The following is a 25,695-nucleotide window of genomic DNA, read 5'->3' as shown; positions in this document are numbered from 1 at the left end:
AGAGAGAGAGAGAGAGATTGGAGGAGGGGAATATCTCAGGAAGGGAGGGAAGGATTGGAGGACAGCGTTGCGAGGCAAACCATGATCACATGAGCAGATCTGTTTACAAACTGAAACTGTGGGCGATAGAGAGAGAGCTCTCGACGGCAGAACAACTAACGTGAACCTTTTTTACAAACAAGCCCGTTTTTAACATCTGAACCAGGGACACACGGATATACGAAGAATGAGTTGAGGACCATTCGAGTATGATCGTTGTTTTTTGTCTTGCGTTCTCGATGGGAGGATTGAGAGAGCAGATGGTTTTAGGCGGAGAGAAAAATAACTCCCCCACATAGACACGCATACACACATAAACACCCTAGAGACATACAGCAGGTTGGAGACAATAGTACATCTCTGTCCTGTGAGACCTCTAAAGGAATATACACAAAAAAACCATTGAATTTACGCAAAACCGAGAGAGGAATCGAAAGAAAGGGCATCAGACAAAGACGAGACATGCTAAAGTCATTAGTGATTTAAGGAAAGGACAAAGAGAGATCCTGGAGAGGATTGTTTTCCGCATCACCTCGTCGTTTTGGATATACGTGGATGCTTAGCTGTCACCCACGCAGGTATGATCCAGGATTTCGTTTACTTTTGCGTATGACAACACGGAAAGCTCCGAAGTGATACTCGCTTGTGGACTCGAAGGCAAGAAGCACATCAAGGGCACATTATGCTCCCCTTTGTCTCCGTAACATATTCGCATCGGGGTTGGTCTTTTGTTCTCGGCAGAAAAGTGAGACGAATCATTAGGCTGATCGAGACAGCGCACGCTCTCGTTTAACAGCTGACCATTTGATCATCATTGGACACGATCGGCGTAAAATTATACCAGGAACGAGCCTCGGTTTGTGCTGCCAGTTTTTGACAAGCACTGAATTTGCAACAGCAGTGCTTGGAGTCAGATTACATGCAACCATTTCAATGGTGTAACGGTAAGTGTTAAGCCTTTCCCAAAAGCAAGAGCCGAACTTGAGTTTGTTTCGTCCCTCTCTGGCCATTAGTCATTGGAGTGGTATTGGCCGGAATGTTGAAACAAGTTTGAAGAAGTCAACGTTTTCCCACTAAAGGAAAGAGTGTTCGTAAAGGTCAAAAAGTGCGTGGAAAGATTGTGAAACTCTTCGTGCTGTGTGCGTGTATGGCAAGCCGAATTTGATTTTAGTCATTCTCATGATATGGATTCTGATATCAACTATTCAATCTTTACTTACAAGGATCGTTCTCGATATGAAGAATGAAATGTCTACTAAAGGTCTTTAACCAGCATGTTGTGTGTTAGGCCGTTTACTCCACTGAAAATTGAAATGGAGTGTTATAGGTCAAATACAAACATGAATGCTTATGGACAAGGTATAGCAATGGTAAACACAAAATAAACAATCCTTTAAAGTAATAATATAAAAACTACACCACTACTGCACTTTACTCACACAATAATACTGACCTTGGTAACCATAAATTAACCATGGTTTTGCTACACTAACCAAAATTAAAACAGCTTTAATACAATTGCTAATCGATTAAAAAGATGATAAAAAACGTGGTCACCACACTTACATATTACTAGAATAAAACCATGTTTAATTTTCGTAAGGGATACTATACTAAGGTATATACGAAAAGTTTGGTTCCAAAATGAGATAACCGTTTGAGTTATTGTGGCTTAGAACAAAACAAACCTACTGCAGTTTGATTGATGTTAATTGGAATGCACAATAAAAAACATGATTTTTTAAAGAAATCCGAGTTATCTCATTTTGAAACCAAACTCTTCAAAACACCCATTACTGCACTGTGCATTATCCAAAGCGACTTACAAGTAGTTTTATACAGTGTAACATTACTGCAGAGCAATCAGGGGTAAGGTGCCTTGCTCAAGGGCCCTTCAGTCATGACCTGCTGGCACTGAGATTAGAACCGGCAACCTTCTGATCAGCCCAACGCTCTAACCATTAAGCCACAGCTGACCCCTACCCCTAAAACTGTCACAAAATGAAAGCTATTTTCTCACCATAACCAGACAGCACAGGTACGTCTGCAAGATGTCTGCTAAAGATATGGAGATCTGGAAAACATCTGCTGTGTAAAAGCGTCTTAGAAAAAAGGAGTTTTACATACATTATAAATCATTAACGTCTATATCTAATTGTCTGTATGACATCTGACAGTAAACGTCTCAGAGACATATTGGGGATGAACAAAAAACGTCTTGAAGATGTAAATGCAGACATCAAATAGACGTCTCCCAGATGCTTTAAGGGTGATATAACATACCATGATAGCATCTGGGAGCATTTACATCTGTAAGACGTATTTTTCTCCTGATGTCATATAGACATTTTGAAGATATCTGTAAGATGTTTATGATTTATACTGTATGTAAAACTGCCTTCCTAAAGTTGTTTTACACTGTTTTCCAGATGTTTTCCTCAGTGCTTAGTTTGTAAATTCTGAGCCGTTATATGACGTTATATTGATGGGCGCATGCATGCCTGGTACAATCTGACGGGTAGGATGAAATTTCAGGACACCCGCACCTTATGCACATACAATATTCCAGCATCTCAAACTTGCCATTATAATTATTATACATGCTTTTTAATGAAATATATGTGCGTGACAGGTAAGCACAAACGTTTCCATAAGCTCTTGAGGAGTGGGAATGAGGTGCCGGCACAAATTGCCAGATCTTTAGCAGACATCTTACAGACGTACTTGTGCTATCTGGGTCATTTAGTAACATAATAATTTACACTTACAGTTCATGTGAGTTAGTACAAATACAACCTTTTTGTAAATGCATTTTTGAAAAAAAATGTTTTGCTGTATTGATGGAATCAGAATTACAAGTGCTTTAGATGAACTATGTTACAAATTCAGCCTTCAAGTTGTCATGTTTTAATACGTAAAGGGATAACAATTCTTTGGGTGAAGTATCCCTTTAACATTAGCTGGAATATACAGAGAGCAACGTCACACGGTTAACATTAACGTTTAAATGGCATACGCCAATAACACACAAATGTCTTCCCTAAAGGCAAGTTGGTGTGTTGGAGGTGTTCCCACAGTTGTTCCTATTTGTTTTGTACATAACTAATTACCCAGAATTCCCTTGGCACTAGGTGGGTGTACTAAATGCCTGTTCTCTGTTTTTTTGTTTGTAATATTGATATGGTTTAAGCTGCGATGGCTTGCTGATTTAAATATCTGTGGATGTGTGTATTTGTGTCTGTGTAGGCTGCCTCTGTGGTCTAGGGTTGCAGCATTCAGACTGTGACATGTCAGAAGAAGACATCTACCGTCTGCCGCTCAACGTGTACGTCATTGTACTGGGCATCGGCATGTTCATCTTCATGCTGAGTGTAATCTTCTGCTGCTATCTGTTCAGGCAAGAACACAAACACATACCACATAAGCACAAACACACACACCACACCCAACTTAGCTGGTACCTGTTCGTCATATTAAACATATCTGGCCCTGTAAAGACTTGCAGAATTATACTTTTGGAAAATATTAAAGTGTATTGTCTAAATAGTGCAAAACTATTTTATAGAAAGGTATTTGGGCACTTGTACAAGAATGTCTTTGCTCAAAATATCTGCAACAAAAGTTGTTGGTTCAGAAGTGATAACATAATGAATGCATCACAATCACAGCATCTTGAACTTTTGCACCACAATTGTTGCATTTTCAAGTTGCATGCACACTAAAGCAGGAAGTCTTTTTATTCTTTCTTTTCCTCTATAGGTTGAAACAGCAAGGTACAAGAGAACAGTACAGCTACAACGAGGTGGGCACACAACACATGAACACACATTAACCGAGGCCGGTAAATATAAAGACGGACTAGTCTTTGCAATGGTGACGATGAAATCCAATCGGATGACCTTAATAACGCTTCACCCTTATAAATAGAACTGGCATGATGTAAGAAATGTAACATTTAGAATGTACTATGGTATGGTATTTGACCATGGTTTGCTGTGTAAATAATAATTTAGTCATAAATAATTAGACATTCATTATTATAATAAGACATTTGATTCTAAGGATACCTTTTATCAATGTGTGTTCCTTGGAAATTGAACCCTCAGTCTTGGTGTCGCGGTTCTCTACCCGCTGACTGACAGGAACAATGTGTCGTAATCCCACAGTATTACCATCTGATACTATCTTCCAGTGTATTTCTATGACTGTTAAACATTTAAGTCACTTAACAACAAATTCGTTGCTTCTCTGTTAATAAGTAGCCGGTTTGGAATTATTTGTGGTATAAGAAAAAGTACATTTTAACTTAATTGAAAATTATACAGTCAAGTAATACATATTTAAATTTTATTTTACAGGTGGTGTTAAAAGGTGCAGGAAAGAAGTTAAGCCTGCTGGGAGTAAGTATAGCAGTAACGTATAGTTTATTGCACTTAACACTTTTAATTTGAAAAAGGTTCATGCTTTTTACATTAAAGAAATAAAATATTCTTAAATGTTCGTAAAGCCTTTTTGTTTTAATATTGAATCATATGTAAAGGTTAAAACGAGGGCACGAGTAAGGTCACAAGGATATAAATGTTTCTTTTCTTTTAACATTGCTTTTGTCTGACTAAATTATTTCAGTTTCACTGAAAAATGCCTTTGTTTCAATTTCAGTACCTTGTTGATTACATGAGTAGTCAGTCATTTAAATACAAAGCACACAAATAGCAACATGTCCCGTGAATGATCCAGACAGCATTTCTGAATCTAAGATGGGAATCAAACATGCTGGTGGTGGAAACATTTCTGTGTTTCAGATCTCATTAGTATCACATTTAAGATTAAAGATTCCTTCGTGTTTAATTTGTGTAATGAAAACCTCAAGGGGAATTCTTATATGCAAAGTGACCTCTACAGGATTTTCTGGTTCTCTGATGACCTGGATTACGGGAACTCAGACATAAAAGTGTTATTCAATAAAATAAAGCCCACCCCTTTGCATCATCTTGCATGTGGCTGAACTCAAAACAGACTTCGATCGGCTTGTGAAAATGTTGACAAAGCATGTCGCTTGTAAAAAGAGGAGTGAGGAACTGAAGTTGTTTTGTCTAATGTTACAGCAACCCTGTGCTGTGTGTCTGGAGGAATTCAAGACCAGAGATGAGCTGGGTGTGTGCCCCTGTTCACACACCTTCCATAAGAAGTAAGTAGCGCTCTTGAATCATAGGAGGCATGTCATGTTAACGTATGACAAACCGTTTCAAACCGCAGTTTAAGATTTTAACAGAACTAAAACAAACGTTATATAAATTTTTTTTGCAAAGACTGTAGATAACAAGGCGCTTCACTGCTATTACTTGTATGGTATAGTTAATGTCAGGTTTAATTGTCGTTCTTAATCACGTTGTTTTATTTTCACCGTAGCAAGCCAATTCAAAGCTCTGCTTGCTAGCTTGAAGGCCATGGTCATCTACTGTATTCATCCTCCAAAATGTTGACAAAATAAACTTTTCATGTATGGTAAATGTTCAGTCTTTATCGTCTTAGGAAAAGTACCACAAATATTGAGGACTGTTGAAAAAACTGAAATTAAACTGAAATGTTTGATCAAATTTCAACTATGAACTTTTGTGCTTGATAAAGCAAATAATTGTAAACTAAGACAATGGGTTAAGTTATCTTGAAGGCCATGGCCATCTACTGTATTTATCCTCCAAATATTGACAAAACCTTTTCAAAGATGGCAAATGTTTAGCCTTTATCATCCTGAGAAATGGATAAAAAATATAGTTGTATTCATTTAGTTTTTTTGTGAAAAGCCTATTTTGTCAATATTTTGAAGGATAAAAACAGTAGATGGGCATGACCTTCAAGCTAGCAAGGTAATTCATTTTATTTAATAAAATCGTATCTATAGTCCATATTTTTGTGCTTTTTGTCAAAACAATATATTTTTTTCAAAAAGTTGATCACTATCTCTAACTGAGTTGACATTTTGCACTTGAGAGAGCAATTTAATTGCAAACAAAAGGAAGCTTGAATGCTAATTTAAAGGCTGTGGCCATCCGTATTTATCCTCCAAAAATAAACTTTTCAAAGATGCTAAATGTTCATCGTCCTGAAAAAAGGACCAACATATTGAGGATTCATCAAATACATTCATGTCAAAATAATATGCTCTATATAAATGACTTGTTCCCTCCCCAACCACCTGCAACTTGGATAAAAGCGTCTGCTAAATGAATGTAATTGTACATTTAAAAAGGGCACTCCAATTTCCTGTTTCATTTGGAAATGTCAACACGAAATGGGAAATTGTAGCTGTCAAATCATTTAATGGGGTTTAAAAAACTAAATATATAATTTGTTTGCTAGACAGATAAATTCCACAGATTTATCAAGGGACCTCGGACCACAATGCCATACGATATCAACCTTTTTCTCTTTACAACTGTTAAAATCACAAAAGCTCTTCTGTGTTTCTCAATCTGCAGGTGCCTCCTGAAATGGTTAGAGATCCGTAGTGTCTGCCCAATGTGCAATAAACCAATCATGCGCCTGCCGCATCCCGACGCCCCACGAGGAGCAGAGGGGGTCCAGGACCCCGAAGAGGTGTGACCCCCAAAAACTGCACGGCCCTTGGCCAGATTAGCACTCTCTAGTTCTGCGATTGTTGGCACGTGTCACGTGATCGGCCAAGGCTCTCCATAGCCGTCTATATGCACCGCCACAGAGGCCTCGATGAACTCCCTACAACATCGTTCGGCCTCCACTAGTGATTCAGTACCATATTGCCAGTAGCCAAACATAAGAATAATCTCCTATATATCGTGCCACAATATTCTCTTTAGTAGTATCGCTCAGAGGTCCTTAAGCAAGACGTGCGCCGTGCATGCTGGGTAATGAACTTCAAATGAGAGGTAAATATCTCAGGAGTTTGCCTCAGGGGCTTTAACCAAGCAACGAATAAAAACAATGAACTCCAGCTTTCCACGGACAGATATATACATATAAATGATGATACTAGGGTGTAGGTATAGATGCAGTCTGTTTGACTGGTACTACAGATCTTCATGGATGGAGATCCCATGTAGTCCTTTAAAAACATTTAAATATATAATCAGTAACCAGCATTTCTTATCCAACATTGTGCTCATTGCTTGAATTGTTCCCTTTTTCTTGTTATTTTGTATTGTTTGTTTTTGAATAAAAATGTCATTGTTTTGTGGTTAACTCGTCTTTTATAAAAAAGTGGGGATTTGGAAAGCATTTATTATTACAAAACTTGAATGCCTTCGGTATCATTACAGCAATCCTCATAAGAATTTCATAAGAATCATTATCATACAGAAAATCATTGGCTATGAATCACTTGATATCCAAGAGGACTCTGGAATTGAGATCCAGAAACTTCGATTAAACAATGACATTAACCATACCAGGCATAATATGGATTATAAATAACACTTAGTTATTCACTGATCTGCATGTCTTTAGCAATTTAGTACGAGTAAACTCCTTCAGGAAATCTGGGCAATGGTTCCAAAACACAAAAATGTGTGTCCAAAAAATAGCCAAAGGTTTAAAAGCAGACAAAGTGAAATAATGGGAAACAAATTTCAAAATAGTTTGTCCCGAAGATTCTGATCTGAATAATACACCAGTTCAGATCGGTTTCTAGCTGGCGGCCTCCGCTCCTTTAGTCTCGACATATTCCAGAGCTTTCTGTTTGACCGCCTGGATGCTCTCGGGTGTGCCATGTTTCTTCTCGTACTCCAGGTAACGCTTGAAGAAGAACTTGATCTTCTTCACCGACACGCTCAGGTTAATCACACGATCGAAAATCTCCCTGAAATGCACAGGAGAATGTGTCACATTACGTATAGTGCGTTCACACACAAATCTGAATTTAAATTAGACTTCGGAATTCTCAAAAAATATATTCTGCATGTGACAGCACAAAAAAAAAACATCTAATCTGATTACATCGATTTAATAAAATCCATCTATGGCCACCAAAATCCTCAAATTTATTTCTACTTTACCTCACTTCCTTCTGAGAGCCATGCTTCACCATCAGGTCTATGAACACTGACCACAGGTCAGTACGCTTGGGATAGGTACCAAGGACCTTTTCAAACATGGATTTGGCTCTCCCTGTGTTCCCGTACTGGAACTCAAGACGGGCAAACTTGGTGATCAAGTCAACATCTGGAAAGACAGAAAAGAATGAGCTGCTAATAGACAATCGATGGGTGTTTTGCTTAACAGAAAAAAGAAAAACAAAACCGCTATACAAATTGCATTTGTCATTAAAATGCCCCAAACTAAAATATAATTCATGATCATTGAAATATATAATTATAAGCCAATTATAATTGGCTGCCAAACGATTAATCACATCCAGAGAAAAGGTTTGTGTTACATAATATACGCCTGTGTACTGTGTTTTGTATTATAAACATACGCATATACATATTGAGGAAATATTTACATGTATTAACCAATCATTTATAAATATACATATAAATATTTATTAATTAGTTTTTGTTTCTTTAATATATGCATGTATGTGTTTATAAATACAAAATGACTATGCACAGACATAATATGTAAACACAAACTAATTCTGGATGCAATTTATCGCATTTAATCATTTGACAGCCCTAAAGCAAATATAATATATATATAATGTCTAAAACATACACTACCATATAAATGTTTACGACCATTTATTCTATATCCACAATTTTGCCACATATATAACTTAATAACTTGAAACGGTTTCTTAATCATCCTTCTTTTAGACACTCTTTGCCGTTTCAACCCAAGATGCCTGTTCAGTCCAAGTCATCGATTTTAAAAACAATTTGCTGAATAAAAAAAATGCAATCTAAGAAATGTATAGGTTGGCATAATTATGTTATAATTATGCTCAACATAACTAATATCAAACATTCATACAAAATTTCAAAAGTGGTAGACATTGAAAATATTTCAGTCAAGTGACCATAAACTCAAAAAGTTGTATAGGTAAACCATGTATACAGTTTACAGGCACTTACGATCTTTATTGGACAGACTCTGCAGCGCCCTCTGCAGGAGGGCATTAGCGGCATTGCTCTGTCCCTGCCGCAGCAGAAAATTGCCGTAACTCTCGTACACAGCCTTCTCTTGCCTGAAGCGCTTCACCATGCTTTTATAAAGAGTCTCCGCTTCCTACACAGAGATTACACAAGACAACAATGACACCACTTCAAATCTACAATCAGATTTGTAAGAAACCATCAGCTCTCTTCCAGCCCTTAACAGCTATTGTATTAAGTATCAGCCATAATGGGAAACGGCTATCCTGTAATCGATACTTGTAGAGAGATACAATGCAGATACAGTAATATTTCCTCATATAAATTACATTGACATCACACTCCCGGACAGAATATATCAGTACATCCCTACTAACATCCAAGGAGATCTCAAACGATCAGAGGCAATTCTCACTTTGAGCTTGTCCGACTTGGCGTAAACGTTGGCTAGCTGCTGGTACACAGGCAGGGGTTCGCAGTACTGAATGGCGCGCTCGAAAACCTTCTGCAAACTCTCCTCGGTGCCGTACATGTTCTCCAGGTTCAGCATGGCCACCCAAACGTTCAGCTTCTCCTGCTCCTCTCTACGCACACAATGGAGACGGGTTGATACATGTTAAACAAAGGCACACAATTACAATTTAAAACAGCAATTCAAACCAAATGCGTAGATGTAAATTCCAGCCGTCTCTTTTTAACCTGAAGGAGATGGTTTTGAGGGCTCTCTCGGCGACGGCTCTCGCTTGCTCGATCTGCGTGGCCTGCAGATGAAAGGCCATGTACTGCAGCCAGAGGAACGAGCTGTCCGGGGACGAGAGTAGCAGGCGCTCAAACGCCGTTGCGTTGTCCGGCCGAACCGAAGGGTCCATAAGCTCTGCCTCCAGCTTGCTGAGCTGCTGTTCTGCGTTCTGCTGCTCCTGTTGAAGCTCTTTACGAGACTTCTTTTTGATTGGCTGTTTTTGATTGTATGAAAAGAACAAAAGTATTCTTAAATAGTCATTTATGGACAGCTAGTGTGTAAATGTAAAAATGCAACATAACAGCCGCTGACAAACAGAGAAAGAGGAAGTGCATGTGTGTGTGTGTGTTCACCTTGCTCTGGTCTTCCGCCTCATCTTCACTGGACTCGTATATGTGGTCCAAGGCTGCCGGAGTTAAAGAGCTCAGCGTAGTGTCCCAGGAGAAGCCGCATGATATCTGCAGCCGCTCGGGTTCCTTTGGATTCTGAACATCAAAAGCCACATCACACATGACACCACGGTGTCCTATCAGAGGTCTGAAAAGAAAAGAATTTCCATCCTTACCTTCTTCTCACACTCTTTATTCGGTTCGTCATCATCTGCCTCTCTGAAGAACACCTCCACGCCGCTGTCACTGTCTTCTTTTATCGCTGTCTTCTTATCTATGTGTTCCTCCGTCACTGTGCTATCCTTATTCTTTTTCGCCTTTTTCCCATCTTTCTTTTCATCTTGCTGCTACAGGGATGACACACAATCAGTGCCATCTTTCAATTTAAAACGCACAAACAAATACACAAACACCCACCTCGCTCTCAGAGGACAAGCGCTTCCGTTTGGTTATGTTGTGTTTCTTCTTTTCGTCTTCCGCCAGACGCAATGGCAGTTTGAGGGATTCTGGGAGAATATCCGGCTTCCCGGTGTCTTTTGTGAGCAATGACAGGGACACGTGGATGTTCTCTGTGTCCACGCTGAATGAGACAGAAACATCGACGTTTAGTCACATAACACAACAAAACATCCCAATTCCACAGAAAATAAACATCATAGCTGCTGATAGTTTTACAGTATTTTTACGTCAGCCTTACTAAGGTATAGTTCAACCGTTTTTAAATGCATTTCTTTACTTTTTATTTACAGTACTTATAACCTTATAATAGTTAGATAACAGTGTAACCAAAGGTGCGGTGTATGAAATTTAGCGGCATCTAGCTTTGATGTTGCGAGTTGCAACCAACGGCTCACTCCACCCCATCCCTTTCAAAGCACTACAGTTGCTGAAACAGAACTAAGATGTTGTCACGGTTTCACCTTTTTTTGCCAATGCGTTTACGAAGTTTGTCTGTTTATTGCTACTGTAGAAACATGGCGAATTCTTTGCAAGGTGACATGTGGTGTATGTAGATCAAAAACGCTCATTCTAAGGTAATAAAAACATAACGCTTCATTATGTAAGGTCTTTGTACACCTCTGAAGACATAGTTATGTATATTATTTAGCATTTCTGTCAAAATTTTTTAACTGTTAAATTTAAACATATCATTAAACCAATACACTTATGTCACTTGTGCCGCACTTACCTTAGAACCTTGGCAGTAACCAATGCATTCTGGGAAACGTGTTCGGATATCACCTCTGGCTTATTTATGTAGTATTTCGTAGCATTTTGCAACTGAACTCTCCCCTCGAGTGACCTTGACAACCTTTAACAATAAAAACGAATCATTTTAATACAGTTAAAGGAGTATTTCACCTTCGAAATGAAACTTGTGGCATCACCCACTTGTCCTTTCAAACCTGTATGACTTTCTTCTGCAGAACACAAAAGATATTTTGAAAAATGTTGGTAATAATACTGCACAGCCCCCCCCCCACCCCCATTCAATTCTATTGTAACCAATACAAGTGAATGGGGGGCGGAGGGGGCTGTTAAAAATATTCTTCAAAATATCTTCTTCTGTGTACTTCGGACTAAAGAAAGACGTACAGGTTTGAATGACAAGAGGCTGGGTAAATGATGACAGAATTTTCATTTTAAAGGTGAACTACTCCTTTTAAGAGACTAAAACAGCTTCATTAACATTGACTATACAGTAGTGGCACCGGCAGACTTTTACCTCACAAATATGCCCGAAACCCCAACAGTTTTCACATATCCTCTGATAATCTGACCCTCTTTTATGTCAGAAATGGACTGAATATCTGGGTCTGTTACTTTCTCTTGCTTGGCCTTAAATGTTCTGCAAAAACAATGGTTATTTATTGAATGGATTAAATGCACAAATATAAATATAAATGAAAGAGTCCATTTACTCAAATTAAATTACTGAAATAAATTAAATTACTTAAATGAACAAAAATAGAATTATAAATAAAATGATGATCATTTGTATACCTGGAAGGACGAAGCGAAACATTGAAATGTCCCTTTTCTTCCCCGATAATACAGCACCTGAACAAAACAAACAAAACATAAACAAACGCAATCACAGCATTTCCATTGTACTGCTAACCTAAATAATAATAAAAAAAGATAATGAAATACAATTTAAACATAAATAGACTGTAATATAATAAATATATTATAATTTTTACATAAATATTATATAACAATATAAATACTAAAATATACTTTTCATGGTCATGTTTTGACTAGACTCACCGGATCACTTGGCCCTCTTTGTAAGGCTCCAGTGGGTTGTCTGAGTATTCGTCGGCGAGATCCATCAAAGACACAAGACCCGAATTCCCAAACGGAAGTTTGACAAACAGTCCCCAGTGAGGCTCGATTTTCCAAACCATCCCCATGGCGACCAATCCCTGCTCTGGCTTGTACATCCCTACAGTAACGACACACACAGGAAACGCTAAAGAGACCCGAGGGAAGACCTCAAAGTGCGTCACAGGGGCAGGAGTGCGATCAACCGTAGGTTGACTTGAGAAAATGAAAGCTGGGCTTAAAAACAGGCATCAACCAATTTCTATGTATTAGCTTTACCTGTGAGTGACAGGGAAAGTTGACCAGTCCTGCTAGGATTATTCCCAACAACAATTGCCAAAACGGCCTGGCCAGGTTTAAAGAGCTTCTGTGGGTTATTCGCTTGCTGTGGGAAACAAATGAGAGGTTCATGCTGGTTTTCTTTTTACTTCACCTCACCTCTAATTTATTAGCATATGAACATCATTAGCTTTCAGGATCTGATTTACAAAAAAGAAGTGTACTTGGTGGACTTAAAAACGTACAAAAACAAATTCTGAAGACTTACCCCAGGTTTGCTTATCATGGCCAAAAGCTCAACGGTACCCATGATGTTGGACTTCAAATGCACTTCGAGGCATTTCAACTGTTTGTCGTACTATTAGAAAAATCAAAACGATAGTTAAAATACTTTTGCACAATGAATATTACGTTCCTTTTACGATTACAACAGTTACCTTCGAGGGGAAGCAGATGACCTTGTCGCCGGGTTTGTAGTTCTTAAGTGTGTCAACTGTCTGCATGGCACCGTCTTCCAGTTTCCTAAGAAAGAGAAGTGAGTACCATTTCTCCAAAATTTAAGATTTATCCAGTCATTGCTTGGCAGAACATGCTTTCTATAGGGCTTTCCTCAAGATATACAGGTCTTAACGTTTTGTTAAGGGTTAGTACCAGATGACATCCTTTGACTACCAAAGTATTAATGTAAAAAGAGCAAACGTATGTACCTTGGCAATAACGTAAGTTCAGGGAGGGCCAACTTAAAGTTGGGGTGGGTGATCGGCAGGAACCTGATGAGAAAAAAATATTACATTTAAAACAAAATGTATCGATGCATAGCCCCAAATAAACTACAACATTGAATCACTGATATTTCCCCCGTTTTTGTGATGCCACTAAAAACAACAGACATTATTTGATGGGACAATGTAGCATAAATGCATTTACTTGTTTCTACGAACTGTGTGTCCTCCGATCACTTTGGCTTGGACCTCCTCCCCGATCTTCAGTGACGATGTCGGAAGGCTGCCGACAACAGGGGACTCCTCTATCTCAGACACATGGATGTGACCAGTGGTCCCAGACGGCAACAACACAAGCACGCCCAAGGGTTTCACCTTTGTGACTTCGACAGTCACCATCGCCCCAAGACTGTGCTTTTGTGCAGACTCTTTGCTCTTCGATTTGACCTGCTGGTCCTGTCCCTTGCGCGCCACGACAGGAAGCCCACCCAATTCCTCGCTGCTCGGGTACTTCACAATCACATTCAGACAGGACCCAATGGAAAACTTCTCAGATTCCAAATCAATGATGTCATTTAATTCTGTCTTCGTGGGAATGATGGTCAGATGACCCGTATCACCCAATGAGACGACAGCAAAGTCTTTGTCAATTAATTGTATTGTGGCGGCGAGTTCCGAGTTGTTACTCAGCTGAGGAAAAAAACACATTTCTCAAAATATCATCTTTTGTGAAAATAGGTAAGGAGGGTGAATAAATCATGACAACTTACAGATTTTCTCTTTCTGGTCAATGTCGGCAACAGCGAAACAAGTACTTGTGATTTCAAAGGATCGACGTGAAGCACCACAGCTGTGAGTTTGCAACCTGGAGTCGTATTCACCCCTGAAAGATTTGCACAAATCGGATCACGCAAGACTTTAAGAACACGTCCATCCCAAATTTACATACAACCACAGATGTCCTAAAAGTCATTAAGTGCCTTTTTGCAAATCCCCAGCCATCATTACTGCGATTGACCAGTCCTCACCTATCGTGTGATGTTTGGAGGCCAATACGGTGGCCCCGCTGAGCCGATCGGAGGTCAGCGTGACCGTTCCGTCCTCTTTGACTTCTTCCACGACCATTTTCATTTTATCTCCGACTGATACAGCTGAGAGCTGCTCCAGAAGGTCAGATTCACCTTAAAGAGAAAAAATTTAAGAACTTCTTAGGGTGTATTCCAGACAAAAGCAATCATCCCTATGTCTGTAACCTATACCTCTGCCTGTCACCATCTCAACGATGGCCTTCCTCTCCTTCTGACCCTGGATCAGTCTGGCACGGGCGTCTTCCTCAGAGAGATTCAATTCAGACACCTTCAGACCGACCAGAAACCTGTTCTTCTCCTCGTCTAGATTGGTTACTTTGGCAACCACCGTCTGGCCAATTGCGAAGACGTTGGCTGTGTCCGTGATGAACTTATCGCACATGGCCTACGATGACAGAAAAATTACACATGAATTCTACATCAATCTCGCTTTGTGTTGCTTTCCGACCACTCAGGAAGCGAAAAGATCGACGTACAGCTTTAGGGGCGAGGCCGAAGAGTCCGTGAGGAAAGTCGACGAAGACTCCGTAAGGCATGATGTTCTTCACCCAGCCCACCATCTGCATCCCCACCAGCAGCTCGGAGAACCCTGTAGGGATGTTTCCATCCTCAAGATATTCCTTCAATGAAGGTTTATTAGTGAGAGTCTGAACAGATTCAAGGTTAAGTAAAATAACTGAACCGGGTTTGATTTCATCCCAAAATTCAAAAGACATCCAATGGACTAGCAGTAGTAGTAAATTGAGAAGTAGTATATAGAGTAGATATTTAGAAGAATCTTGGTAACCAAACCACCTTGACCCCCACTGACTTCCATTGTATGGACACAAAACCACTCAGACACTCCTCAAAATATCTTCTTTTGTGTTCCACAGAAGAAAGACTTATATACAAGCTTTGACTGACGTGAGAGTGAATAATACTTTTTTGGGGAAAAAACAATGAGTTACAGGAAAAGTTCTGTAAGGATACAATGCCCCTCTTGTTCTTATTGAGAGTGAGACAAACTACGCCAGAGATGTTGTCCCCCTCCTCCAGAGCGTCCCACAGGAGAAGGCAGTTGGTCACATGATCAGACAGATGTACCGTGGGAAGGAAAGCTAGTATCTCCTCAGGTAGAATGGAGACCTCAAGGCCATCGAGGACCTTTCTGCGGACACTTACATCTACCGTCTAAACAAAATGAAAAAAACAATAAAGATGCAACAACTAAAGAGAACATAATTGAAAAACTTTGTGGTTTGCAACATTAAAAAAGAAACATAGGATAAAAACTGTTTCTGTTGAATTACCTTTCCAATCTCAAAGTCAAACTGAGTAGTCTGTGTCTGTATTACATCTACTTCAGTTACGGCTTTGAAAGACAAGACCAGTTTCTCATTTTCTGCATTACACTTTATCACTTTGGCTTTGACAACCTGCGGAAAAAAAATAGAATGCAAAGTGTAAATTAATGTGAATTTAAGACAAAAATGTTGAATGAATAATTCTTAACTTTTCTTCATTTTATTCCAAACCTGAATACCTTTCTTTCTTAAACAGAACGTCAAATTTTTTTATTTTAAGAGAGTTGGTAACCAAATTAAGATTAAAATTGAATTTAGAATTAAGATACCGGCATGTGTTGAGCAAATCAAACCAGTTTGCAAGACGTTTCTGACCTGGCCAACAAAGAAGAGCTCTTCTGGATCGGTCACATGCTCGGTTGACAGCTCCTGCACAGGAACCAAGCCTTTCACGTCTCCGTAAAACCGCACAATGCAGCCAAACTTCTTCACGCACATGATGGAGCAATGAGCGACGCGGCCCACCCTGGCATCAGAGTACGACTGGATGATGGGGAGTGTGGACTCGATCAGGGCCTTTTTTCTGGTCATGAGAAGCCGCTTATTAGCTGCATCAACAGATAAGACCTAAATCAATGAAATATAGAAAATACAAACAAGTAAATATTAAATACAATAGATACTAAAAAAACAAGAGTAAACCACAGGTCACAAAATCTATTTTTTAATGAAAAACTGAACAAACGAGCCTCACCCTGCACTTGACTTTCATGCCCTCGTGAAACTTTTTCTCTGGGTTTGTCAGGACCACGTCAGCCAGGTGATTTCGGGGTATCATTCCTTTGATGTGGTCCGTTATCCTCACAAACATGCCCTGTTTCTGCAAACTGATAACAGTGCCCTGAAACACACAAACAAGCGTGTGATAATTTTTTATACTTTCTGACATTTTCTATAAATCCAATAATCTTTGTTCAGTATTGTTGCCCACCTCAATAATTTGCCCCACTTTGACGTCTTGGTATCTGTAGAACATTGCTTCAACGTTGCTCCTACAAAACAAGACAATAAAAATGAAGTTTTAAAAATTAATATATAACTTGACTCAGGAAATGTGTCCATTAGTGTCCAAAGCCCCCCCCTTGCCCCAAAAACATATATATGTTGTCTTAATGAAAGACGACACTCACTTGCGTAGTGAAGCCATATGAATTTGCTCCATGGGGCTGTAATCTGTGATTCTCATATTATGTTCGGGCTGGGCCAGCAAACGATTTGGGTTGAATTCTTCTTTCGACTCCTTCATTCTGTTTCTCTGTAAACATTTAGATGCTTTAAGTCACGTTGAATGAAGAAGAGGAGGCATTAATGTAAATAATACGGATCGCATATATGATCACGTGCTTTCGGAATACACATGTTTGCGTACTCACATGCACAAAAGCCTTTGTACCGTCAGGCATCTCCATCAAGGCCCCGGAGTGATGGTGCACGGCAGTCATTTTACAGCCCTGAACCACCTCTCCAATCTTTTCACTGGTGAAGTTATCAAGCACACTGCCCCCTGGTGGCAAGAGATGGCTGCGCAGGGAGAGGGCGACCGCCCGAGAGGAGGGCTCTATGTACAAAACTCGTGCCAGGACCTGAAAATGACAACAAATTAAACAAAGCAATTATGATGTTCTAGGTAATATATATTGTTGAAATCTTCTAGCTTGTAAGAGTTATTCTAAAGCTCTTGACTCTTACCTCATTTCCCGATTTGTAGCTGGATGCTTTTTCTTGATCAATATGCAAAAAATCAACCGTGCCACTAAAAGATGAGAGATACTCTACAAGAAGACCATGAGGAGTCACCTAAAATGAAGAAATCAGATGTTATCGGTTATAATCAGATGACCCGGAACAAACACGCTGATCCACTAAACTGCGACAGTAAAAAGCATTTCTTCCCGTGATGCAGTCTCACCCTTTTTATGTGCACTCGGATCAGCAGGCCGGGCAGGAGATTGTCTAGAGTCCATCCTTGCTGAGTCCCTGCGACAGCCTTATTGACTGCCTGGGGGTTCAGAGACAAGCGCACCACACGCCCTTCGTTCTTCACCTCCTCGATGAGACTTGATACATACTGGCCCACCTTTAGATCTGAGATAAACAAGATATTCAATACCAATATGATATAGAAGCCATGTGGCATAATTGATATTTGCACGGTTATAGACTCCATGTGAATGATGAAGTACATAATAATGAATCTGTGCTTCTGGATTTCTAACCTTGCTTTGAGGACGTACTCTTCTTGGGCAGGAAAGCTTTAGTGCTGTTGATTCCAATATCAACCAGGAACCCGTGATCTTCCACACTCTCCACACAACCACTCAGAGTCTGAAATATAAGAATATCCAAATTGGTTTGACCTTGCTGCCCAAGAAACAATCATTCATTAAATGTAATATAGACTAATCCTAATAAATGTCTGTGTACTCTAAATATAAATTTGTTATGTAGTTTGTATATATTTAAGTAACAAATACAATAAAACCCCCCAAAAAATATTTTAAATTACATATAAGTTAAACATGCAAATATTTCCTAAATATATACATGTCTGTATACGTGTGCGCGTTTATAAATAAAAAATACATACCACAATGCACAGGCATATATTAGGTAAACACAAACTTTAATTCTGGATGTGATTAATCGTGTTTGTTAACAGCTCTGACAAAAATAAAAGCTTAAAATAAAACTGTATCATCCAGTGCACTTAACACAACAAATTTTTTCGAACACGTTTTAGTGTAAGATTCTAAACTCACCATTCCAGGTTTCAAAGCAGCTGCACTCAGACACTTGTTAACCTCTTTTGGGTTGATCGACAACTTAAGACTAATCTGGCCCTCCTTAGCAGAGTTTAAAGAAGATACAACACATCTGACCAGAGTTCCAGGAGTGAGAAGTTCAGAGAGAGTGACAACTTCCTATGAAAGATAGACAAACATATTACACGGTTTAACATGACACAACACATGGATGTTTTTGCTTTCCACCTTGTTTGAACATGTCTATGATACCTCCAAACTGCTTTCAGACTCCAGTCGGTCAATAAGGATCTTGGTGTAAGAGTCACATATGTTACGGATTGGAAGGTAACCAACAAGGCCACTTGGCAGACCCACGACGGCCTCCAACTCTGACACTTCCCTCACACAGCCAAGCAACAGAGTGCCAACCTTGAGATTCTAGAAAAACAGAAGTGAGCAAACAAATCGAAAATTTTTATTATTAAAATTTCATCGTAAGGTAAAACGTTTACACATATACATGTATACAGGCAGATTCATTCGCACAATTCACTCAACTTACCAGAAGATGAAGAACTTCCACAGCAGCAGCCGTATTGAGTTTTAAACTCACAGCATCCACTTTCTGTTTTTTAAAGTTCTCCCCATCATCCTGTTCCACAGTCTTTCTCTTCTTTTTAACCTCTGCTTCGTGTGTCTGAGGGATATTTAAAAGCATTTATTACATACGTGTGCGTTCAATAAATAAACAAAAGTCACTACTTGTCCACCATCTTTATAAAGTTACCTGAAAGAGATTGTCCACTTCATGGGACTTCGCGGTTTTGTCCACAGAAGACTTCTGCGTGCCACCTCGAGGGAAATCTTCTTCCATTGCTGCCATTTAAATTTAAGTTAATTTATTAACAAAATCTCAAATTGCAACCGTAAACCTAATCAGTACACATAGATGTTAAAAACAGTGTATCGTAGTTATACATGTTCCATAAACATACAGATAAGAATGAACACACGTTGGTGCAATGAACGAATATAAGTTGTAGCTAAGTGTCGTTAGAATATTCTTTAGGTTTAAATATCTGCCGTAAACAGCAGTAGGAATAAAAGCAGCAAGACATCACTTACTTCACAAAGGTACGTGTGGATCAGTGTAAATATCTTAAAACATTCACATGCAGAAAATCTCACATGTTCCACTCACAAGCGTGCCATCATCACGACCCGGATGTAAACACCAAGAGGTGGGAATCAAAAGCATACCCAAAGAGAACACATTCGACCAATAGAATTACGAGAACAGTCGATTGACGTCACTAGCAACCAATACATTTGGCCAATAAGGTGATTGACGCAAATGTACTCCAATAATCGGAGCGTAAGCGGTTACCGGACGTTTGCTAAAAGAAGGCGGGATTTCCTTGTTGCATTCGTTTTCCGGCCTCTCGATTGAAGGGCACCAGTTTATTTGCGGAGCTCGAAGTCTGCTCGGTAAGTCACGTTTTACATTTTAATAAATAAATGTATTATAGCCTTCTTGTCTCAAAACGCTGTTCTGTTTTCGTCTTGTTTGTAAAACGAATAAATTCAGCCTAATAAAGCCAGAGGTCGCCTTCACCATTAGGGCGCTTGTTTTAGAGAATGGACTCAAAAGCTTTCAATTAACGAAACTTATATAATTATGAGAGTTTAGCGTGTGCATAATTTTCAAAGGATTAAACTACAATTATATTTGGACACGCACGCAGCTTGGCATTATTTTCATATGCATTCTTCTCGCGAGCACTTTGCGTGACCTTACGTCAATGTTCCCACACTAAAGTTAACCGTGTGTCTTTTTCATAATGGTTTGTATAACATTTATATTGTTGTTTGTCTAAAGGTTCGTGTACAATAATCATGGGTGGACACGACGCTGGGACGCAACATCAGTTCACTGGCATCGCCAAGTACTTCAATGCATACACCATTACTGGCAGGAGGAATGTAAGTCAATATGTCAGGATTTGCATTTAGTAGTGGTTTTGTTCAAATAAACCTTAATTTCCTTTGTTTTTTTATAAAGACATTATTTTGTGAACTGAATGATTCTCCTTCCCCAGTGTGTTTTGGCCACATACGCCAGCATTGCTACCATTATCCTCTTCTTCAAGTTGAAGCCCAAGAAGCAGAAGGCAGTAACGTCAAGTTAACTTATAGTAAGTATTAACTTTGAGAGCTTTTTGTTTTTTCAAAGATGGCGTACAATCCTGTACTTACTCATCTTTTTGTCTGTCTCTTTACAGGACATTTTTGTTATATGCGGAGGGGTATGGGAAGCTGGATGTTCTTGTATTATCACTTCAGTTCTATGTAAAGAATAAAATATCACTTACAACAACACGGTATAGAAAACTTGTTTTATTTACACATTTAAGCACTAATATAAAAGCTTGTAGAGATGAGTGCTCGTGTATAGGCATTCTGAACAAGGACAAATGTATTTTGCACATCAAAATGTGGTCTATGATTTATATTGGGCTGATCCTAGCTCTGCCACCTCATTCAGAGATGTATAAAGCATGAAGGCAATGGAGACGGGTCCATGTTACAGAGATGAAAAAAGAAATATAAAAGCTCAGAATCCTTGCTTGTACAAACAGTTAATTTGGTTTTGCATAAAAAAACATAAAATCTGATCTTGGATCAGTATATAAATGACAAGAGGTATTTGTGGCTGCTAACGGGTAGGTTATATACAAACACTCAGTGCATGATGGATTCAATCTGACCTTGACTGGCAAACCAGTAACCCCTGAATGTGATGACTGAGTCTCATTACACAGGTTTTCATTTTGCCTGAGGCAATTTCACATTGAGATGTTTGGGAATCTTCAAAAAAGCTGATACCATCACTGAGAGTTGTACATCCCTGCGGCCAGTAGCAGGTTGCGTCTGGTGAAGTGCAGGTGGACGACAGATGTGGACTTCGAATGATATGACCCTAGCTGGAGCTCCTGGGAGTTATCAGACAGGTGAATGTGTCCGGTCGCTGCAGTGAAATCATCTGTCTCTATGTCGTCAAAAGCCTTCATAGCATCCCACAGTCGTACCGTATTATCCATAGAGCCTATTTTAATAAGAAAATAATTTAATAAGAGAAGAATTTATAATACATTAGATGGATTTGCTTTAAATGTTAAATCTGGTTTTAAGAAGTAATTGCAGCAGTCCTAACCTGATGCTAGAATTTCTCCATCTCTGCTGAACCTGAGGGAATAAATCGTGTCTGTGTGACCCTTGAGCTCTCCGATCATCAGCCCGTGTCCGATATCCCATAGCAGTACTCGTCCATCTGTTGCCCCAGATGCCAAGAATTTTCCATTGGGTGAGAAAGCAAGACAATGGATGGGCCCCTGCAAAAAAATGTATGTTTAATTATTGCAAAAGATAAATGAACAATAAGAAATGAATAAAGCCGTAAAAAGGGTTGTACAATGAAAAGATAAGGTTGATACGATTAGGATTTGTCCAATAAAAAAAGAATACAGCATGGATTCCACAGTTTCCATAGTGATGCAATAGTGAGACTTCAGTACCTTATGACCCGTGAAAATTCTGACACAGTTCCCATTCAGGACATCCCAGAGGCGCACAGTGCGATCGCTGGAGCCTGTTGCCACGTAGTTAGCGTTAGGGTGAAAGCGTGTGCAGGTGACGTCAGCCAGATGCCCAGCAAATATCCGCAGTGGCTGGTAATGATCTGTCGCCCAGAGGCTGGAAAACAGATATTAAAACAAGAATATTTATTACCCGAAATGATCACTTGAAAAAAAATAACATAAGAAACGCGCATGCTAAGTCATTCAAATAAATAAATTGAAAATTAAATATGAAAAATAAAGATATCGCTGCTGTCTTTCTGAAACCTTGGATCTCCAAAATTTGCACTTATTATTTAGTTATTTATTATAAGTCACCCTCTATGTTTGTTACTGGGTTTTGTAAAAATCTAACCAATAAAAAGTTCTTGTCAACTTTGACAACACAGTATTTAATAGTTTTTAAAGTACAGTGTCTTTCCATTTCCTAAAAAGCAGCGAATTTGGACATACAAGGTTACGGAAGGACAACGATGATATGCTGCCTAAAAGCCCCGTACCGTGCAACTCTATCATGTCCTCCAGACACAAAATAATAACCAAAGGGTGAAAACTGAGTGTCCCACACTGGATAATTGTGTCCTTTATACCCCACGAGACAAGTAAATGTCTGCAGACTCCACAGCCTGACTGTACCATCCTCAGAACTGGATAACAAATAGTTCCTAAAAAAGAATAACAAAGATAATAAAACAATATTAACAGACTACATAATGTTAAGGTAAAATACACAAGTCATGTTTAGATTTTACACTAATTGTGTACACTTTTCTACATCTTTTATATAATCATACAATGTTCTAGGTTGAATGATTACGTCAGGTGACGTTCGATACCTGTCTGGGCTAAAGCTGACACCGTACACCGGCCCGCCATGACCATAGAGGACCTTAGACTCACTGGCTGTCTTCTCATCCATGATCCTTTCAAGAACATCATCGGACTCCTTATCAATCAGATTCAGTTCTAGAAAAACCACATGATAGTAGCGTTAACGGAAATTAAGCACAGACAGGAGATATTTAAGGCTGTCGGTATATAGATATTTAACACTAATCATGCAAAATGATGGGTGTAATGTGTACCTGCTGCAGACTTGACTTTGCGTAACTTTTTGGGCGTGACGCTCCACACGCGGACGGTGGAATCAGAAAACCCTCCTGCTAGTAGACTTGAGTCATCTGTGAAGTCTACTGCTGTTAAACCCTGAGCACCACAGAAAAAAATTATAAACCTCAAAAACAAACAATCAAGTCACTCAAAAAAAGATTGAGTGATGCATCTCTTGCCTGGTAGGCGTTGAGGAATGTGTAGAAACAAATGGAAGGCAGGTTCTCTGGACTGAGTCGGATCCTTTTAGTGCTCTCCTTCATATACATTATCTTATCCAGCTTGTCCGAGTCTTTTAGCTCTGGCAGAGGGATCCTGTTTAAAATGAAATAACAGGTTATGATGCTACTCTTTTTATCTGAGTGGTATTTCAAGGGTTTTGTTTCACATGAACGGGGTTGGCCATCTGTACCTGTTCTGCTGAGGTGCATTGGGATCTTGTTTTTTGCTCTTCGAGCCAATGCTGTCCTTCTTAGCTTTCTTCTTCTTGGGCTTTCCTTCCTCGTTCTCCGCTTCATCATCTTCATCGTCCAGAGGGACCTCGATCTCTGGTTCCTTTAGCAGCCCATAGTATACCTGTATACCCATGCAAACAACACAACCCAATTTGAGACACAAATTTATCCTAATAAATCCATAAATTCCATCAGAGAAAAATCCTTTCACATGCTTCCACAATCATGACTGACCTTGACCTTGTTAACCTCTCGCTTGGCCTCTCCGGCAAGACTGCCGGACATGCTGTCGATCTGACTCTTGCTGCGGGGCATGCCGTCAAAGATGTCGATGTACAGGTGCTCCTGAATGATGTTCCATATCTGGTTATTTTGCCTCTCCTGCAGGTGCCGCTTCAGCAGCTGGTACGAGTCACGGGAGATTCGGAGCACGAAGCGGCTGGTGCGGAAGTCCAGCAGAGTCTCGTTCCCCTTCATGTGTTCCTTTTTAGTGAGGCCACAGAGAACACGCAGGTCGTCCTGATAGTAGCATTCCTGATCACCACTAAACCTATCAGCGGAGAGAAAATGATTGGTTAAACCTTCTTATCTTACCCTTATTTTTTTAATAATAGCCCAAATATAACTTAATAATAACTTTAACATACTACAGTTTTGGACACACTAATTCTAACAGTATTGGGGTGCAGATATAGACTAGTACACATCTCTAGATACATCAACGATACTTTTATTAATTGTTGTGACAAGAGACAAAGTTACTTGTCGAAGAAAGCCCTGGCTTCGCTCTCGTTGTTGTTGTAGACCAGCTCCAGGTACATGTGAACAAACAGAGGATAGAAGAGCTGGGACAGCTCAGCCCTGTGACAGTCCAGGACCGACTCTATGAATTTCTTCAGGTCACTGTAGTAAACCTTATAAAGAGGTGGTTCTCCTTGCTGGCTGTATGCTGACAACACAACTCTGACATCCGGTTGGTCATCCCCGCCTGCAGGTGAGAATGTAAACACATGTCAAATCAATCACCATTGAAAACATTAATAATCTTACTGCAAGTGAGTAAAGTTGATCACTTCAACAAGCACTGTGTACACAACACCTATGATATTCATCATAATATGATTCAACAGGTTGTATGCAAATTCGAGTAGTAGTAAAATGTTAGCAAAAGAAACACAAAGGCAATCATATCAGAGCAATGTCCTAATTCTACTATCTTTGATGCAATTGTATTATAAGTTTGGTAAACTCACTTTTAAGAGGCAGAGGGGCGCTCTGGGGGGCGGCTGCTGATGTGATGGACACACGGCTGAGCAAAGCGTTTGCATCTCCGGCGTCTCCATCGCCCTTCCCTCCTGCACCAGTAGCCTTTGAGTTCTCTTGGTCGTCCGACAGACAGGCTTCACGCTTTAGGATATCCACCGACTCCGTCAATTTATTCCGCCTCAGGAACTGCAGCACCGCAATCAAAGTTTGCTGGTCCTCTGGCTTCGGAGCTCCGCCGGCGGGCGGCGATGAGGAAAGCACCCCGCTCCCTGCATTTCCCGAGAGGTTTGCTGAACCATCGCTAAGAATTTCGGGCTTTGTTTCTTTCTCGGTGTCCAGCTCCATCGACCCATCTTGCACAGCCGCCATTTTCCCCGGCGAAGGGAGCAGTGACGTCAGGACGCAGGAAACGCGAAGTACGTCGTGACGTATGAAGGAAGGGTCCGAGCATTTTCACGTTTAATTAATTGATTTGTAAACT

General features: G+C 39.7%; 4 protein-coding genes across 7 annotated transcripts; 2 read left to right on the top strand and 2 right to left on the bottom strand.

Annotated features, from left to right (window-relative positions):
* Nucleotides 1-7,252, top strand: LOC306897950 (RING finger protein 122). 2 transcript variants are annotated; one of them, XM_079463124.1, is made up of 6 exons: nt 1-617; nt 3,286-3,436; nt 3,799-3,841; nt 4,398-4,439; nt 5,145-5,227; nt 6,519-7,252. In XM_079463124.1, the coding sequence occupies exons 2-6, from the start codon at nt 3,327-3,329 to the stop codon at nt 6,640-6,642; spliced, it is 402 nt and encodes a 133-aa protein (XP_079319250.1). In that variant the 5' UTR covers nt 1-617; nt 3,286-3,326; the 3' UTR covers nt 6,643-7,252. The 2 variants fall into 2 exon arrangements, with proteins under 2 accessions (XP_079319250.1, XP_079319249.1); XM_079463123.1 differs by having other exon boundaries at nt 1-983.
* Nucleotides 7,249-19,974, bottom strand: pdcd11 (programmed cell death 11; the record flags this gene model as incomplete). 3 transcript variants are annotated; one of them, XM_079463122.1, is made up of 36 exons in its annotated part: nt 7,249-7,873; nt 8,070-8,235; nt 9,090-9,243; nt 9,526-9,694; nt 9,810-10,063; nt 10,203-10,334; nt 10,415-10,585; nt 10,656-10,818; nt 11,428-11,550; nt 11,965-12,087; nt 12,243-12,299; nt 12,510-12,687; nt 12,846-12,951; nt 13,114-13,203; nt 13,283-13,367; nt 13,553-13,615; nt 13,773-14,257; nt 14,338-14,450; nt 14,596-14,748; nt 14,827-15,040; nt 15,132-15,302; nt 15,628-15,828; nt 15,948-16,073; nt 16,317-16,568; nt 16,696-16,842; nt 16,933-16,993; nt 17,132-17,256; nt 17,375-17,584; nt 17,691-17,798; nt 17,911-18,086; nt 18,218-18,326; nt 18,761-18,922; nt 19,016-19,183; nt 19,308-19,442; nt 19,533-19,621; nt 19,871-19,974. In XM_079463122.1, the coding sequence occupies 35 exons, from the start codon at nt 19,617-19,619 to the stop codon at nt 7,702-7,704; spliced, it is 5,409 nt and encodes a 1,802-aa protein (XP_079319248.1). In that variant the 3' UTR covers nt 7,249-7,701. The 3 variants fall into 3 exon arrangements, with proteins under 3 accessions (XP_079319248.1, XP_079319246.1, XP_079319247.1); XM_079463120.1 differs by lacking the exon at nt 19,871-19,974 and having other exon boundaries at nt 19,533-19,628; XM_079463121.1 differs by lacking the exon at nt 19,871-19,974 and having other exon boundaries at nt 10,415-10,582; nt 19,533-19,628.
* Nucleotides 19,975-20,160: 186 nt separating this feature from the next.
* Nucleotides 20,161-21,127, top strand: atp5md (ATP synthase membrane subunit k). The gene is made up of 4 exons (XM_079462520.1): nt 20,161-20,233; nt 20,625-20,728; nt 20,845-20,940; nt 21,028-21,127. The coding sequence occupies exons 2-3, from the start codon at nt 20,642-20,644 to the stop codon at nt 20,932-20,934; spliced, it is 177 nt and encodes a 58-aa protein (XP_079318646.1). The 5' UTR covers nt 20,161-20,233; nt 20,625-20,641; the 3' UTR covers nt 20,935-20,940; nt 21,028-21,127.
* Nucleotides 21,079-25,646, bottom strand: taf5 (TAF5 RNA polymerase II, TATA box binding protein (TBP)-associated factor). Its single transcript, XM_079461412.1, has 11 exons — nt 25,202-25,646; nt 24,711-24,936; nt 24,183-24,498; nt 23,906-24,069; nt 23,673-23,808; nt 23,469-23,589; nt 23,220-23,349; nt 22,884-23,048; nt 22,321-22,498; nt 21,960-22,137; nt 21,079-21,851 (listed from the first exon to the last, which is right to left on the bottom strand). The coding sequence occupies exons 1-11, from the start codon at nt 25,581-25,583 to the stop codon at nt 21,634-21,636; spliced, it is 2,214 nt and encodes a 737-aa protein (XP_079317538.1). The 5' UTR covers nt 25,584-25,646; the 3' UTR covers nt 21,079-21,633.
* Nucleotides 25,647-25,695: the final 49 nt, after the last annotated feature.

Source organism: Barbatula barbatula, assembly GCF_947034865.1.
Source record: "Barbatula barbatula genome assembly, chromosome: 8".
Classification (NCBI taxonomy): Eukaryota; Metazoa; Chordata; class Actinopteri; order Cypriniformes; family Nemacheilidae; genus Barbatula; species Barbatula barbatula.
This window is presented reverse-complemented; position numbering and strand designations above follow the sequence as displayed.

Coding starts and splice junctions, on each gene's coding strand:
- atp5md (XM_079462520.1), top strand. CDS start 20,642: ATGGGTGGACACGACGCTGGGACGCAACATCAGTTCACTGGCATCGCC. Junction 20,729..20,844: donor CCATTACTGGCAGGAGGAAT/GTAAGTCAATAT, acceptor CTCCTTCCCCAG/TGTGTTTTGGCCACATACGC.
- LOC306897950 (XM_079463123.1), top strand. CDS start 959: ATGCAACCATTTCAATGGTGTAACG. Junction 3,437..3,798: donor TTCTGCTGCTATCTGTTCAG/GCAAGAACACAA, acceptor TTTCCTCTATAG/GTTGAAACAGCAAGGTACAA. Junction 5,228..6,518: donor TCACACACCTTCCATAAGAA/GTAAGTAGCGCT, acceptor CTCAATCTGCAG/GTGCCTCCTGAAATGGTTAG.
- taf5 (XM_079461412.1), bottom strand. CDS start 25,583: ATGGCGGCTGTGCAAGATGGGTCGATGGAGCTGGACACCGAGAAAGAA. Junction 23,049..23,219: donor GTCAGCTTTAGCCCAGACAG/GTATCGAACGTC, acceptor ATTCTTTTTTAG/GAACTATTTGTTATCCAGTT. Junction 22,499..22,883: donor GGACATGATAGAGTTGCACG/GTACGGGGCTTT, acceptor TCTGTTTTCCAG/CCTCTGGGCGACAGATCATT.